Below are 17,497 nucleotides of genomic sequence, written 5' to 3'. Positions count from 1 at the left end.
GCGGCGCGCGTGGCAGCCGCGGCGGAGCTCGGGCAGGAGCTCTGCAACGTGGAGGACGCACGGGCAGGCCAGCACAGGGTCGGGAGGGCGGTGGCAAGGCAGTGAGTGGCACGTGGGCTCGTCGGGAGGCAGGAGGTGGCGTGGGAGATGCTGCGATGGCGAGCGGCGGCGAAGTGCAGCTCGGGCAGGAGGCGGGCGGCGTGGCGAGGCAAGGGGAAGCCAGCGCGAGGGCGGGAAGCGGCGGGGCAGAGGCCGGGGCGACACGTGCACGGGCGTAGAGGGGTGCTGGAGCGGCAGGGGCGGCGCACATGGCAAGGCAGTGGCGGTGGCGTGCGGCAGAGGAGAAACAGAGGAGAGGGAGAGAGAGGTAGACGAAGGAGGACCCGAATGCAATTTCAGAGAATTGCAGGGACCCTACTGTAATGCAGCAATAACTTTTAAACCAGCGCTCAAATGGAGATGGGTCCAAAAGCAAAAGTGTATGGTTTTTCAAAATGTACAACTTTGCTTTAAGGTTCATCCACAGAAGAGCTAAGGATTTGCAATTAATTTAAAATTTAACAAGATTTCTAAACTTTGCATAAATCCTATTTTAAAATTACACCAAATTTATATCCAAAGGGTAGTTTCACCTACTTTTGCGTTTTAAACACAAGTTTTTAACTTTTGCAAAACAACCCTCATACTTTTAAATTCTACCCTCCATGTTCCCCCATTTAGCACAAAAGGACCTTAATTTAAATATAATTATATAAGTAACCATTTTCCCTTATTAGAATTTTCTAAATACACTTTTACCACATTTTGTACATAACAACACACTAACTTTAGGATATGACAATACTAATTACCTGAGTGTCACAAGACAGAGTGACTTTGCTCATCTCATCAGTTTGCAATTCATCCTTTTTCCTACTGGTTGGATTCTCTCATTGGTTGACTGATGTGGAAATCATCTTTATATACAATGCGGTAATGAAACAGGCACACATGTCCTCCCTCTCAGAATGACTCCATTGTATAGAATTTCTTCGTTAAATCAAAGCTAGGCATGTTTGGATTCTAGCATTAAACTTTAGTCCTTTCTTTTGACACCAATTAGATGGATTAAATAAAAGCTAATTGTAAAACTAATTGCGTGAGTCACTGCTAATTGTCAAGACGAACGCATTGATGCTAATTAGCCTATGACTAGCATATGTTTATTGTAGCACAACATTGCCAAATCATAGTTTAATTAGACTTAATGGATTCGTCTCGCGAATTAATCTCCATTTATGCAATTAGTTTTGTAATTAGCCTACATTTAATATTGCTAAGGCTTAATGGATTCGTACGAATTAGTCTCCCTTTATGCAATTGGTTTTGTAATTAGTCTACATTTAATATTTTTAATTGGTATCCAAATATCCAATGTGACGAACTAAAATTTTTAGTCCGCTGGATCCAAACGGCACCTTAGTTACCTACACATTGGTATATAAATATAAAACACTGGCACCATCTACCAAAAGGAGCGGCAAAGCCGTGCCAAAGGTTTCTAGTATATTCTATTGCTAGGATCTACTTCGATGTATGATACCAGCCCTAAAATTTACAGGACTGGGTACAAAGAGTCCATTTATTTCATAGGATCAGTTTCTGGCCACAATTGAGAGACCCTCATATAAATCGTGATAAATTATTGCTGATGCAGTGATATTCTAGAATAGGAAGTAATTCCGAGAGAGTGGTACTGCGGGTGCTGGTTGGCATGTCAAAACCTCTCCATCAGCAGTAACTGTGTAGGTCTCGGGGTCAACTTCTATTTTTGGAAGAGCATCATTGAGCTTCATATCGAGCTTTGTCAAACATCGAACACCACTAACAGCTTCCACCCTTTTCTCCAATTTGTACTCCATTGCAATACCAGCTTCTTTAGCAACCTATCGATTGGGAAATTGATCTGTCAGCCATTGTAAATTGGCAAGAGTAGACTAGAAGATAGGAACTTTTTTTTTTTATCTTTTCCTTGATGTGCAACATATTTCCTATAGCCATGTTTTCTCAGGAGTTTGTGCAGTCGGATTTTTCTTTAAACTAAAAGAAAAACTCAACCATAGGGGAGAGACTCCCCCTGGGTTTTGTTCTAAGAAGGCAATGTATTCGAACCGGGTTGGGACGGGCTGAAGTTCAACGCTCTAACCGGATCACCATGAGAAGCTTGGCTTTCTTTTAACTAAAGATATTACTTAAGTTATTTAGATCAGACATATAGAACTGGTACGGAGAAAATTATCAAAAAAAATACTCACTTAGCTTTTACAAATAGAATATGATAGTTTAATGATTGAAGTCACATTTTACTTATTATGAAAAATCAAGAATGCCATATAGAACAGGTGCAGTTGATCTACCTTGCTCACAAATGCAATCGAGTTGGAACTTCCAGCCTTTCCAAAAGCACCAAACATAGGACGCATCAGAACCTGCATCAAGAAAAAGATGATGCATGTTGCAACCTGAGCAAACATGTTGTATATACACCATGGCTGAATATATTCGAATAGGGTGCTAAACCATGCTTCTCAAGCTCTTTGCATTAAACTTCATCATAATCGATAAAGCACTATTTACATTTAGGAAAGGTCCATTTTACTACCCTTAACAAGATAATAAATGCATGTTAAATAATCTAAAAGGTTGTCAATGTATTTTTCTAACATAGGTTATGATGGCATTCATCACCCCACAAAATTTAACTTAAAACCCAACATATACAAGAAACAAAGACATACCATTAGGTGGTGAATTGATCTAGTTAAAGTAGAAGGGAGTAAAAACGAATCGAAAATTTTGTAAAATAGTCAAATGGACAAAGTGCATTAGGGTAGTAAAACGAAATTTTCCTTTATGTTAATGCTAAGTGAAACATCATTGTAGAAATCTCTTTATATTCAAAATATCTCAAGAAAGTAGTCCATACAGGTTCAGGTGTGGGAATACTAGCATTAGGATCACCCATATTAGCCCATGCAATTGCGCCTCCCTTTACAACCAGTTCTGGTTTAGCACCAAAGAAAGATGGTTTCCAAAGAACAAGGTCAGCTAATTTTCCCACCTGTCCAAAATATGTAGGATCAGTTAGACCTTTAATTGATATACTAATAGAGAAAATGCTTTGCTAGTGTTTCACTGGGTCTGACTACATATGGAATTAATACGGGTTAATTGGATCTGTGCCAATACAATTATCACGCTTCGGAGATATACCATTACTATTCGTGATATTGTAAACATGCCATTATAATTTCACAATTCTTGGAAATACACCACTACTTACCCCTTTGATGCCTTTGATGTGTTTCTAAAAATTTATAGACCAAAATACCCCCATCTTCTTCTTCCTCTCGTCCCCTCTCCTCTCTGTCATGGCATCCGGTGCTACTGCTCCCCTTCGCCGCGCTACTCTCCATGGCTACTTCTCCCTCCACTCCCCCAACCGCCTCCTCGTTACCATCACGGCGTAGCGGCCGTCTGCTCCCTCACGATTCGGGGTCTTGGGTGAACATGGTTGCAGGGCACATGCATGCTTGGTGCATGGCCTATGGACCAGTAGACAGTAGTGTTTCGATTTCTTCCAAAAAAGCTGCGTGTCCTGGTCTCTCTGGCGTGAGCCACGAGCGAGTGCCAAGAATTCAGGCAGGGAGCAGGGAGCTCGGTGGAATGACGCCGAATCGATTGTGTGGTAAAGCTGCCGGACCGCAGCTTCTCTTTTGGCGCTTCGTACTCCAGGTCTGCCGCCCCCGCGCCGCCCTCGGGTGCTGCTGGCGCCACGCATTCCCATCCTCCGCCGCCGCACGGGGTGGTGCCGTGCCGGAACGCCGCATGCGTGGCCACCCAGGTGGCCGAGCCAGACCGCGACGCGCGGACGCGCGGAGCCGGGCTGGAGCGCCGCCCGCGCGGCAGGACGGGCGGAGCCAGATCGCGGCGGCGCGCGGACACGCGAGGCCATGCCGGAGCGCCGGCGTGGTAGGCCGGGAGGAGGGCGCGCGCCGAGAATCTTGCGGACGTGCAGGGCAGGGCCAGAGCGGACCGCGGCGGCGCGCGGATGCGCAGGGCTCAGCTGGAGCGGGGCGTGTGCAGGGCAGGCCGGGAGGGCGGCAGTCGGTGGATGCGCGGGGCCAGGGCCGGAGGACGGGCGGCGGACATGGCAGCTGTGACGTAGCTTTTGACTTGGAGAGGGGGGGATGGGATGAGATAGGGGATGGGAGGAAGAAGGTGAGGGCACTTTGGTCCAATTTTTTTAATAAACACGTCGAAGAGGTAGTAATGATATATCCCTAACAGCTGTTAAATTGTAATGGTATATTTACAGAATTATGAATAGTAACAGTTATCTTCGAAGTGCGATAATTGTAATGGTAGATATCCAATTAACCCTATTAATAATTAGGAGTATATTAATTCATGGTAAAACCAGTTTCACCCATGCAGAAGATAACTATTTCAAAAATAATAGTTTGTTGCCTTGTCCTTGAGCCATAATAGACAAGACAAACAGTGATAACTTATACAGTTGCTGGAACAAAGGCTCTGGTAAAAGTAGAAGAAAACTGGCATAGCAACGTTACTTTCTATGTTTCATTTTTTTTAACAAAAAAACATTTTTCTACATTGCACAAGTCTACCTGGTACATTGAGGAAATAAGAAATTACACATTGGTTTATTCAACTTACATCAAGAATGTCAAAGTAGACGATTCTTTCTTCTTTGATAGTACAATTTCAAGGTACACAGCATAAGCTCGAATGTCTGACTTTAGTTCTTCAGCGAATAAGGAACATGTAAATAAAAATTCTTCAGTAATAAGAAAAGCACATACCTCAACAGAACCAATGAAGTCTGGAAAACCATTCACTATTGCTGGATTTATGGTGTATTTTGCTATGTATCTTCTTATACGGAGGTTGTCATTGTCCTGGGAAGCATCAGAGTCACCAGATCCAGGTAACCTACCTCTTTGGAGTTTCATCTTGTTTGCAGTTTGCCATGTCCGAGTTATCACCTAAAAAGCCAATGTTCAAACAAATGTAACTGAATCAACATGGCTGTAATGTCATTACCTAAAAAGGAGTTACTCGTTCGAGGAGCTTACTCCTCAACCTACAGGCATAAATTGCTCTAATTATTTCATTTGTTTGGAATTAAAGTATAAACTTTGGAATCAAGGTATATAAAAGGTGGAAATAATTTGTTAAAAGCAGATACAAGATAACCCTGATGTGCCTCGACTTGCTACTGCTTATGCAGTGCACCATATATCCACCAATAATACTACCATCCATGATAGAGATCACTCAGATGGTCACAGATTAACTTTGTGTGTTCTAAACAAAAATGTAGCCTGTACTCAAACAAATTTAGCAAGTACAGCGGTTCCTTCAATTTCCAGCTATGGATAGAAAGAAGAGATTTTTGACAAAAAAATTATTCTTGAGTTGTCCTCAGTATTGGCCTTTCTGCTTTTGGTTAACCAAACTTCCTAGGCCATTTCCCTGTTTCGTTTACTATGGTGCATTCCAAACAAGCAGTGTCATTACCACATCACCAGCTCACAAGAAGAGGAATGTAAGTTGATTTAGCAAGCATCGTACCAATTGTGTTCAGTAAATTTGCACAAGAATGTACAGAACAAGTATGTTTTCTACAGGGTAATCTATGGGTACTGAACGGGCAAGGAGATCCAGGCTTTCCACAAACTTTAGTAACAGAAGCTATAGATTTAGGATGATCATGAAACAAACCTCTCCAATGCGCCCCATGGCCTGTGAATCAGATGATATAATACTTATGGCTCCCATGTCATGCAATATGTCCTCAGCAGCAATTGTTTCAGCTCGAATTCTAGACTCAGCAAATGCTACATCTTCGGGGATGTTTTTATCAAGGTGGTGGCAAACCATCTGCGCTAACCAAAACATATTACCATCAAATTTGCACACAGTGTTGACCATATTATCTTAGATAATTGTGTACCAGCATATCAAGGTGCTCATCTACAGTGTTTGAAGTAAATGGCCGGGTTGGATTTGTTGAAGAGGGCAGCACATTTTTTACCCCACACACTTTGATGATATCTGGAGCATGACCGCCACCTGCACCTTCGCTGTCCATAAGGTAGTAAGAACATGAGAAGAAAATTGAAAGGTATATATTAACACCTATACCAGGTAATATTGAAACTACAAAGTAGAAAACAGTATTAAGAGAGCTAATTTGTGTACTCAACAATAAAAGGTCTATCTAAATTGTTATGGCGTGGGGGCTGTTGAGGAGAGCGGAGAGGAGAATGCAGAAGAAGCGAGGCTTGGGAACACGAGCGGAGCACGTAGCGCGGCGGCGAGCTGTTGTCGTCGGTGGCCGAGGGCGCCACCGTCGAAGAACAGCTCGCCCCTGAACGGGAGAGCTTTATTTCTTCGATGAGAAACCCTAGTACAAACTACTGACCCCCTTTATAGATTGAGGAGCCATCAACTGAACTAACTAACGAATCTCCTAACAAACTAACTATTTTCCCTCTCGTGAATAAGATTCGGCTGCAACCAACTCAGCCACGTATAGCTGTCGTTCTAGACTCTCCCTGTTTCTTCCTTCTCCTATGCGGATGGTGTCGCCGGATGTTACGCCGGTCAACGCATGCAGCGAGATGTGAACATCCACCTCGGTGATGCCGGCGCCGTCATCCTCTGAGTCGGCCATGGAGATGCAGAACACGCCGCCCCGAGCTGCGCACTTGTGATCCCAGGAGAATTTCTCTAGGCAGAAGTAACATTGGCTGTTGGCGCGCTTCTCCACTATCTCTTCCGCCGAGAGACGATGAACTTTGGAACGCGGCGGTTCGTCGGGCTTCATTGGCGTTGTCGATGGCGCCGCCGGCAGTGCTGGTGGACGAGACCTTGGCGTTGGCCGCGGAGTGGACGTGGTGATTGCGCGTGCGGCCTCTGCGGATCGGCGTTCATAAGCCCGGGCCAAGCTCATGGCCGTCTGGAGGTTGGCCGACCATTGCATCTCAATGTCCAAAGCCAGAGGCTGGCCCAGACCTACGGTGAGTAGATCGATCTAATGCTGTCTTGTCAGGTGATCGCATCGGCACAGGGGGGCCAAGAATTGGCGCTGGTACTCCTCAACTGTGCCAGTGCGCTAGAGGTCCTTGAGTTCGCCTAGCGCGTTGGAACAGAACGGCGGCCCGAAACGCATGTTCATATGAAGCGCGTCCATGAGACGACGCCAAGGTCACGCTCGAGCTAGTAGAACTACTGTGACGCCGTGCCGTCCAGGTGTAGTGAAGCCATCCAAACCTTGTCCTCCTCGAGCGTGCTGTAGCCGCGGAAGAAACCCTTGCACTTGTTAAGCTAGGGTAGTGGATCGGACTTGCCGTCATAGCGAGGGAAGGACAATTTCGGTTCACGCAGCCCGCCGCGACCGCGGAAGAAGCCATCGTCGTCGCCGCCACCGCCACCGCCACCATGGCCCCTATCGCCACGCCTGCGATGGTCGTCGGGCAGCGATTCCTCGTGTGTCTCGGGGTCGTCGTCGCCGCCGTGCTAGAACTTCTCCGTGCGCGCGATGTGCTTGTCGTGCGCATCCAGGCGGTTGTTCATGGTGGCGAGCTGGGCGAGGATGCGATCCAGCTTCGCGGAGTCGGTCTCAGCATCGACCGGACCGCCCGGCATTGTCGGCGTGACCGTGGGACTGGTCTCTGATACCAAATTGTTATGGCGTGGGGGCCGTTGAGGAGAACGGAGAGGAGAATGCAGAAGGAGCGAGGCTTGGGAACATGAGCGGAGCACGTAGTGCGGCGGCGAGCTGTTGTCGTCAGTGGCCGAGGACGCCACCATCGAAGAACAGCTCGCCCCTGAATGGGAGAGCTTTATTTCTTTGATGAAAAACCCTAGTACAAACTACTGACCCCCTTTATAGATTGAGGAGCCATCAACTGAACTAACAAATCTCCTAACAAACTAACTATTTTCCCTCCCGTGAATAAAGTTCGGCTGCAACCAACTCAGCCACGTATAGCTGTCGTTGTGGACTCTCCCTGTTTTTTCCTTCTCCTATACGTATGCTTGTAGAAGAATGAGTCCACAACAAAATAGTGCAAATGTGTGGTTCTGGACCTCATTTATGTTAGTGGCTGGATACAGAACCAGCAAGGCTGGCAGGATTTCAGGAATAGAGGAGATTGCAAAGATAGATTGATCTACCACTTGATTAATCAAAATTGATGCCATTTGCTCTCCCTATATACTGTAGTAGAGAAATCTCTAAAAATCTTCAACTAATTTAGAATAATCTAACTAAGGACATTTACCTTTAACAAATTTTATCAAAGTACAATACAAAGTTTTATATGTGAACCCTTAATGCCTTTCCTGTCCTCCAGGAACATCTGATCTTCTTCCTGCTTTGGTAGATGAGCTCCACATGATAGATCATGTACTTAAGTACTTTGTCTATGATATAGTCACATTATTTAAAAAAAAGTATTTTGAGGGTATATTCTATTAGAAAGGAGATATTTAGATGCAAATCGACCTATATAAATAAAATAGAACCTTTGCATTTCACTGCTCTGCATTGCATACCTGTGATATGTATGTATGGCTCTATCTTTAAAAGCTGCAATTGTATGTTCCACGCAACCAGATTCATTTAGGGTATCTGTGTGGATATTGACCTGTCAAAATCAGGTAAGCATAGAAATAAGTAAACCACGGTATACCAGAAAGGATAGATAACATTAGACCTTTACCTGAATATCAAAATCTTCTGCAGCAGATAAACAATTATCTATCGCAGCTGGGGTACTGCCCCAATCCTCATGCAGCTTCAAGCCCATTGCTCCTGCTTTAACGATTTCAGCCAATCCTTCAGGTTTTGCAGTATTTCCCTGCACAGTCTCCCAAGGAGAACATGGACAATCAGATTTGAAACAATGATTGAAAATCAAATTCCTTAAATGTTTTAGAGTATTAGTCCAATATGATACTCCCTCCAGTCACAAATGTCAATTTTTGGACATTGAACTCGGCTTCCAGGACATAACTTTTGCCACTACTTTTTGCTATAATATATTTGTATCACATACTTTTTGCTATTATGAAACTATTTTTTATGCAAATGTACTTGTACCGATTTCAAATATCCAACTCAGCACATAAGTAATTTACAATCAGAATTCGGAATGGTTGACTTCAGACATCCCAAATGTCAATTATTGACTGGAGGGAATACATTCTAAAAATATTTTAGTTCTCATAATACAGGGAAACAATCACATAGTAACTTATTGGTACCCTCAAATGACTACAGGGCCATGTTTGGTTTTTGCCTTTTTAATAAAAAAAGGCCTGGGACAAATTCATCAACTGTTTTCTTATTTAACATGTAAATAATTTGTAGGAAATGCCAACTATGAAGCTTTACAACTAAGATTAATATCATCACAAGTTCTTTTACTGTACTCCATCATTGAGACTATTTATTCAAGGCCCCACCCCGAAAATAAACATTGGAAAATACAGCAGATTTAGTACATATTATATATGAAATACTGAATGTTGTACTAGTTTATTTTCCCAGCACACAAAATTACCTTGCCTGTGAATCCCATGTTAATTGGCAATTGATCAGTGGACTGCAACATTAATTTCATTTGAGATGGTGCTGGAGTGCAAGTTGTGGCACAAGTTCCATGTGCTGGTCCTGTTCCACCACCCACCAATGTCGTGATGCCTACACAAATATGGACATAAAGTTCTCAAGACATATCACTGACTAATCCTGGTTGCATTGTACATAAGACACACATCCCAGTTGAAAGTTAAATAAGAAATATCATTTCATGTGTGATTAATGATTTTCAACCATCCAAGCTCTGCCTGGAATGATTTATGCCAGTGTTGACACCCTTTATTTGTTAAATGATATGAAATTATCGAGATAATCCGATAATTTCTACTTGGTTTGCCCTTAATCTGTAGTAGAAGTGAAGAAGCCTAACCACTTGCAATTGCCTCTTCTGCCAACTGAGGACATATGAAGTGAACATGGCAATCTATGCCACCAGCAGTTATAATCATGCCTTCAGATGCAATAACTTCAGTATTGACCTGCAACAATTTTTGGTATAGAAATTTCTTAAAAAATGTTTTTTCTGTAGCAAATTAATATAAAACCTTCAAGAAAAAGTTAGTTACCCCAACAATCATGTTGCTATGAACACCATCCATGACATCAGGATTTCCAGCCTTTCCAATAGCAACTATAAATCCACCTTTTATACCAATATCAGCCTTGTATATTCCTGTATAGTCAATCACAACAGCATTTGTTATAACTGTATCTAGGCAGGAAGATTCTGGGTACCCTGTAGCTTGTCCCATTCCATCACGTAGAACTTTTCCACCTCCAAATATGCATTCGTCACCATAAATAGCAAAGTCCTTTTCAATCTCAGCAAAAAGGTTGGTATCACCAAGCCTAATCTTATCACCAGTGGTAGGTCCATAAATGCTCGCATACTTCTCACGATCAACAGTACAGTCAAATGGACCATCACCAATAAGACCTTCCCTGCATACAAAATCAAAAGATAAAATTTATGCAAAAAAAAAGTAAAGCAATTAACTTTCTCATGGATCATCAATAAATAGGAAAGAACAAACCTTGCATCTGGATAATCTTCATGTCCAAAATTATTTGAATTAACCTTCTGCATCACCTCATTAATCTGTGAACTGTCAATAGGACCATCACCAATGCCATTTCCACCTCTGATTACCCTATTGCCTCCGATGCTTACAAGTGTAACACTTTTTGCATCCCCTGGCTGAAAAAATATAGATATCAGATTCTGGAGGTTTTATAATTGGTATGTGCAGTATATTCATGAAACTAAGTAGGAGGCCAAGTATGTTCAACCTCCGGCAGAAAATTTCTGTAAGCATGGATAGAATAAAATCACCTCAAACCGAACAGCTGTTCCAGCAAGTATGTTCAACCTCATGCCATAGGCCCTTTTTCTATCAAAAACTAGGTAAGGATTGGCCTCTATGAAGTGGTAATGGCTTCCAATCTGCAAGAGCAAAACATATTTAATTTTTTTCTTGAAGATTAGAAGTGAATATTTTTTTAAAAAAAGGCTTGTACCTTCAATAAATAGTAAATGAGAGTGCAATACCATGTCAACTAACCTTATTACACACAGTATTTACACTGCATCCAAATTGGCAGTTGGATCAAAGCCGTCACAAGAAATAATGTAAAAATTGGTAATGAGAAAACTTAAACTTGCACAAGTCTAAGAAAATATTTTTTATGATTAAGGAAAGAGAACGGTTTCCTTGAAAAAAAACAAAGAAGGGGGACTCCAACATTAAACGATCCAAATTAAACCTGAAATCATGGCGGCAGTGTCAGCTGTTTGGAGTAGGAAATTATGCAATTTCGAGTTGCTTAACTCTGCTTACATTACTCTCATTCCAAAAAAGGATGATGCTGCAAGCATCAGGGATTTTAGACCAGTCAGTCTGGTCCATTCTTTCGCAAAGCTCATCACAAAGCTCCTAGTGAATAGGCTTGCTGGTCGATTGGACCAACTGGTATAAACCAAATCAGAGTGCTTTCATTAAAGGTTGGTTTATCCTTGATAATTTCATGTTGGTTCAACATACAACTAAATTTCTGCACCAGCAAAAACAGGAACGCTTTCTGTTAAAGCTTGATATCACCAAGGCTTTTGACACAGTTTCCTGGCCTTTCTTATTGGAAGTTCTGCAAAATTTGGGTTTCGGTCCTATTTGGCGGGATACCATTAGCGGTCTTTTGGCTACCTCGTCCACACAAGTGCTGCTTAATGGTTCCCCAGGTAAAAGGATTGTGCATCGGCGTGGTCTTAGACAAGGTGACCCGCTGTCCCCAATGCTATTTATTCTTGTCATGGATGTTTTGTGCTATCTTGTGAAAAAGGCTTCAGAGGAGGGACTCCTACAACCACTATCCGGAAGAAACCTACAGCACCGTATCTCCCTGTATGCAGATGATGTAGTCATCTTTCTTCAGCCTTCATCCAGCGATATCAGGGCCACTTTGGACATATTGCAGCTGTTTGGAGAAGCCTCAGGTCTGAAAACGAATGTACAGAAGAGTACTGTTGTACCCATACATTGCTTGGAGGAACACAGAACTCTATTGCAGACATATCTTCCTTGTCAGATGTCTGATTTCCCGTGCAAGTATCTCGGAGTGCCACTTTCACCCCACAAGCTTACCAAAGCTCAGGCTCAGCCCATCATTGAAAGAATTGCTGACAGATTACCTGGCTGGAAGGCCGATCTGCTCACAAAAGCTGGTAGAAGTGTTTTAGTCCAGTATGTCCTCACTTCCATGCTGATTTATCTAGTGCTAGCTCTGGATCTCCCAACTGGGACATTGCAGGCCATTGATAAAATTAGGAGGGGCTCTCTGTGGAAGGGCAGAAAAGATGTAAGGGGTGGTCACTGTTTAATTGCTTGGCCCAAAGTCACTCGACCACCTGAATTGGGAGGCCTAGGAATATCTGACCTCCAGAACTTGTGATGGGCCCTGCAGCTAAGGTGGCTGTGGCTTCAAAAAACTGGACCTGGAAAACCATGGGCCTTCTTTCCTATCCAATCTTCACCACAGGTAAAAGCTTTCTTTGCAGCTGCCATTATTTTAGAAGTGGGCAATGGCAAGAATACTTGTCTCTGGACTGATAGATGGCTTGATGGCCAAAGTCTACAACAGTCCTTTCCTAATCTGTTTGGAGCAGTGGGTGCCAGAGCAAGGAAAAGAAAAGTGTTTGATGCTCTCAACAATAGAAAATGGATTTCTGACATAAGAGGTGCACTCACAGTACAAGTCCTGACTGAATATATTCACCTATGGGAGCTGTTATCAAATGTTGAGCTGCAGCCAGATGTTGAAGACACACGTATTTGGCAATTCTCCACTTGTGGCCAGTACACCACAAAATCAGCATATGAAGCTCTTTTTATTGGAGCTATTCAGTTTGGACCATGGGGGAGAATTTGGCAGAGTTGGGCCCCTGGCAAGTGTAAGTTTTTCTTGTGGACAGCTGCACACAAAAGATGCTGGACAGCAGACCGGCTGGCAAGAAAAGGGTTACAACATCCTGCTGCCTGCCCACTGTGACCAGGCTCAGGAAACAATTGACCATCTTTTAGTCTCTTGTGTTTTTGCTCGCCAGATGTGGTTCTTTATTCTGCAGAAATTTGGCCTACAAATGTTGGCTCCAAACCTTGAGGATGAAAGTTTTGATGATTGGTGGATCAGTGCAAGTGGAAGGGTGTCCGGTCAGGTCCTTAATGAATTGAACTCCATCATAATTCTGGGAACCTGGAATTTGTGGAATCACCGCAATCGATGTGTGTTTGATGGCGCTTCACCTAGTATCTCTAACATCCTCTCGACCACCTTTGAAGATCTGCAGCAGTGGTCTTTGGCTGGGGCTAGAGGAGTTTCTTATCTCCTCGCCCTGGTGCCTAGGGACAGTTAAGAGTTTGGTCTAGTCCTGGTACCGTCTTAGTTTGGCAAGAGAGTCAGTGTGGTTGTAAATAAGGGAGTGTTACAGCCCCTTTATACCTGTAACGTTTGGGGGATAAAACCCCCGCCCTTTTCTTCTTAATATAATGATGCGCAGTTCTCCTGCTCATTCGAGAAAAAAAAAGATGAATAGGATGCTTCCTTTGTGAAAACTTTCATATTAAAGACTAAGGATTAGATAAATATTCAAATATTTGCATTTTAAATTTACTTTTAAAATCAATATAGATGCTGCGATCATAATGTGAGATCGACTAAATTCTATAACCTTTTACATAGTTCCAAACATCTGTACACATTCAACCTAACATGGTAGAACAGGACAAATGTTCTCTGAACTCATTATTATGCGTTTGTCAGTTCAAAATCATGTCCTGCCACAAATGTATTGAGTGCTAAACATTAGCCAAGAGGGATGCCATCATGCCATCAATTGAGTAACATTGAAATTTAACTAATGGGGAGGCATTTTGAAAACGAGTTTAAGCCTATCTCCTCTTTAAAAGTTTAAATAAAAATAACACAGCATTTTTTTTCATTCTGATAGGAAAGGTGAATAGAAACGGAAGTTTCGGTAGATTTGCACCAGGGTCCAAACAAAAATATGCAGGTGCCCTACCTGAACAGGTCTGTCTGCCTTGTTAACAACCTTCAAAGTTAAAGCCCTGCGATGAAGGTTTAGAACTATGCGACCAGAACTGTAATGTATTTCACCAGGATAGTCTTCAACATCACCCCCGGGGAACTTTTCAGGTGAAGGCACTGCAGCAGTTAAATATTATTGTGTACAGTTCTTTTTTTACCTTATTGTTTCCACTAGTGAAGTATTCTTGAAAAACAGAATTGGTGAAAGACTTTTAGGAACAGCACTGCCCTAGAAAAACATTCTGAAACAGGCACATCCCCAGAGACTCCATAAATGCATTAATCAAAGAATTTTATAACCATATCATTCAGAAAATAGTTTGAACATAATTGAACAAATTATGCTGATCAGAATAGACGACCTGGGAGAAAAGAACCATGCAGTGCTAGCTCCAAATTTCCATCATCCAAAGAAATAGGCTCATGTACAGTGATTAGTTTTGTTCCATCCACAAATGTTCCTTCGACCTAGATGACACAGTGACAATAGAGACAAAACTTTTCAGATCTTTCTGAACGCATGAAATGCTTTTCATTTATAACATCTGGATGCATACGAATGGAAATGGTAAGCATCATGTAGTATGAGCAAAGAACACCTGTACAGTATGTAAAAGGTATGGAACAGCTGGAAGAACTTGTCTCCTGGCAGGGAAGGGAAAAGCAAAACTGTCAGAGCTTAAGGGTTATATCACAGCAACTAAACAAGTATGTCGAGAAAGTAGTCATAAGTGTAAGATTTGAGATAAGGACTAAAAGTATAAATTGCCATAAGACATACTGATTTTTTTTAAAAAAAAAACAGATGATCAGCACAATAACTAAATCAGTGACATATTCATTTCAAGTGACAAATAAAGTGGCAAGCTTTCAAAAATTTTCAGAAGACATGAGCAGATAAGGCTAGCTATTCTTCAACGGCAAAGCAGCATGTAGGCATTTTATTGTATTCATTAAAAAGTACTGTCTCTGGTGAAGTCAGCTACTGTTAAAAATATTCACACCCAGATCCAGTTAAGTAATTTTCAAAAGCATTGATGGTTCAAAGTTTAAAATACTCATGCCAGTAGTCTTCCATTATCATCTGAGTGATGCAACGCCAAGTTTTTATGTTGCAGTTGCTGGGTGAACCTAACGATGCAGGAAAGCGTAGTAATTCAGGCAGAATGCAAACCCACCTGCCCAACAGCTGTTTCCCCAAGTCCATCAGGTCTGTCACAGTTTTATCTCCATCCCGGACAAACTCAAGAATCTGTGCCAGGAATTAATTCAATCATGTCAGAGGAATCTGGCAAGAAAAGTGGTTGCCAGACCAACAAAATCAGAACTTCAGAAGCACTTTGCGTCTGGGACCATTCCCCATTGCATATTCTTCAGGAAAGCTAACTGCAAATGAGGCCTGAGGGCATGGCCGTGCAGGATGGGCTAAAAGGAAAAACCGAGAATCTGAACATCCGCTACATAGCAATTAGCAGAATGCCAGAATGGGGAATATCTCTTCATTGCTTTATGGGACAAGTCCTTGACCTCATGCTATTTCCATAAAAATTAGGAAAACCTCACGATGCACGTAGCAAATCCTTCAAAAAGAAGAATTATGCACGCAGCATCCCAACAGCCTGTTGCGCATTACAAGTACATTACCCCACAGAGAATGTGCGGAGTATCCAAACAAAAATAAGAGCACGGGTCACGATTCCGCGTGACTTTGTCCGTACGCGCACCAGAAGCATACTATTTCGTTTTGACTACCAGAGCAGAAAGTGGAGCTGGCTGCGGCGTCCTGGTTCGCTCACCTGCGCGGCAATGAGCGCGATGGCCTCGGTGTAGTTGAGGCGGAGGCCCCGGGCGAGGCGCTTCTGCGCGAGGAACCCAGCATTGTGCAGGGCGAGCTTCTCCGCCTCCCTCGGCGCCAGCCTCATCCCTCCTCGCCCTCACGACCACCTGCCCCCGCCGCCCGCACCACGGAGCACAGAATCTGCGGATGATGGATGGTGCAAAGAGAAACAGAGTCCAATTAGTCACCCGTGATTCGTGCCTAGGACAAGAGGGAGGAGGCGGGAATCGCTCGGCAGCTACTGGTGGGGAGGCCGACGACGCGGCCGGGGGATTGGAACGGCGCTCGTGGTGGTCGTCGGGCGTGCGGGAAGAGGGAAATAAAGCCGAGAAGGAGAGAGAAGTCGTCGCCGGCGGCGCTTGGGATTGGTCGACCCGGGAGGAGCAGTTTGGCTGGATTCTCCAATGGCAACGGGGGAATCTGCGGCCGCCCAAACTATGCGGTCAGGATGGGCCCGCCTATGGCGGGGCGTATTACCCCAAACCTGAACCCGAAAAATCCGAGCCCAAACCCACCGAGCCTGAAAAACCCGATCACTACTTCGGGTAGCACGTTCCGGTACCCGAAATTATTATGGGTAAATTAGGTTTAGAACACCGGTACCCGAACTCAAAAAAAAAATCCGAACTTCAGGTAGTCCAGCAGCCCAAGTATTTTCAACCCAGCTCATTATTGTACCGGTAGCTGCAATTTTAGCCCACTCCATCCTTCCATACGCATCCACTCACCTATCTTATCTTCTTCCTGCGCTCCTCCCACCTCATGCTTTCCGCCGCCGCCCAACTCTCAGCATCTCGTTCATCCGCCCAGACCACGGTGGAAGCAGTCAGCTAGTCTCCCTCATGCGTGTGCTCACCCACAAGGCCACAACGCGCCTGGATCCTGAGCTCCTTCCGCTGCAGCCTGCCCCCCTCGGTTGGCGTCTTGCAGCTCCTCGATCCGTGTTGCCTCAGCATCGACCGAGAGGACGGCTGCAAATCCATGACGTAACACTGGACCAAGTCCCGATTGAAGTCTTTGGGGTGTCGATCCGATCTACTGCCTTGTTTTGTAAGCTTGTTAGCTTGTTGTGCGACTTTATTACTATTTATAATTTTTATTTTTAATTTCTTTTTGATTCATGTAAAAATGATACAAATTTTGCAAGCAATCTCACATATTCTCGGGTAGTTCAGGAATATCCGAACCCGAACCCGAATTTTCGGGTACCTGAATTGTCAGATTCTTCTGTTTTTAGGCAAATTTCGGGTAGCAATTTTGAAAACCTGAAATTTCTAAAACCCAAATTACCGGGTTACCCGAATGCCCACCCATAGGCCCGCCCTACATAGGCACATGGCCTCAGCATTTCGGGGATTGCTGATTAGCGGGCGCCCGCCAGCAGC

The 17,497-nt window shown here is 43.6% G+C and overlaps 1 protein-coding gene across 4 annotated transcripts; it reads right to left on the bottom strand.

Annotated features, from left to right (window-relative positions):
* Positions 1–1,481: 1,481 nt before the first annotated feature.
* Positions 1,482–16,516, bottom strand: LOC112902051 (urease). Of its 4 annotated transcripts, XM_025970945.1 has the most exons (19): positions 16,355–16,515; positions 16,072–16,253; positions 15,454–15,527; positions 14,875–14,920; positions 14,638–14,743; positions 14,250–14,392; positions 11,010–11,120; positions 10,711–10,874; positions 10,243–10,618; positions 10,047–10,155; positions 9,639–9,778; positions 8,796–8,933; positions 8,629–8,720; positions 6,020–6,149; positions 5,788–5,946; positions 4,866–5,048; positions 2,966–3,100; positions 2,397–2,468; positions 1,482–1,925 (listed from the first exon to the last, which is right to left on the bottom strand). In XM_025970945.1, the coding sequence occupies exons 2-19, from the start codon at positions 16,195–16,197 to the stop codon at positions 1,704–1,706; spliced, it is 2,526 nt and encodes an 841-aa protein (XP_025826730.1). In that variant the 5' UTR covers positions 16,198–16,253; positions 16,355–16,515; the 3' UTR covers positions 1,482–1,703. The 4 variants fall into 4 exon arrangements, with proteins under 4 accessions (XP_025826730.1, XP_025826732.1, XP_025826731.1 ...); XM_025970947.1 differs by lacking the exon at positions 2,966–3,100 and having other exon boundaries at positions 16,355–16,516; XM_025970946.1 differs by lacking the exon at positions 16,355–16,515 and having other exon boundaries at positions 16,072–16,310.
* Between the last annotated feature and the right edge of the window lie 981 nt (positions 16,517–17,497).

This window comes from Panicum hallii, chromosome 8, assembly GCF_002211085.1.
Source record: "Panicum hallii strain FIL2 chromosome 8, PHallii_v3.1, whole genome shotgun sequence".
NCBI classification, from domain to species: Eukaryota; Viridiplantae; Streptophyta; class Magnoliopsida; order Poales; family Poaceae; genus Panicum; species Panicum hallii.
Note: the sequence above shows the minus strand (reverse complement) of the source record. Positions and strands in the feature narration are given on the sequence as shown.

What these genes read in the sequence shown, in the direction of transcription:
- LOC112902051 (XM_025970945.1), bottom strand. Translation starts at nt 16,197, where the DNA reads ATGAGGCTGGCGCCGAGGGAGGCGGAGAAGCTCGCCCTGCACAATGCT. An exon ending in GAACAGCTGTTCGGTTTGAG is followed by an intron (nt 10,875 to 11,009) that starts GTGATTTTATTC and finishes ATATTTTTTCAG; the next exon opens with CCAGGGGATGCAAAAAGTGT. An exon ending in CCATGGGGCGCATTGGAGAG is followed by an intron (nt 5,049 to 5,787) that starts GTTTGTTTCATG and finishes TTGGCTTTTTAG; the next exon opens with GTGATAACTCGGACATGGCA.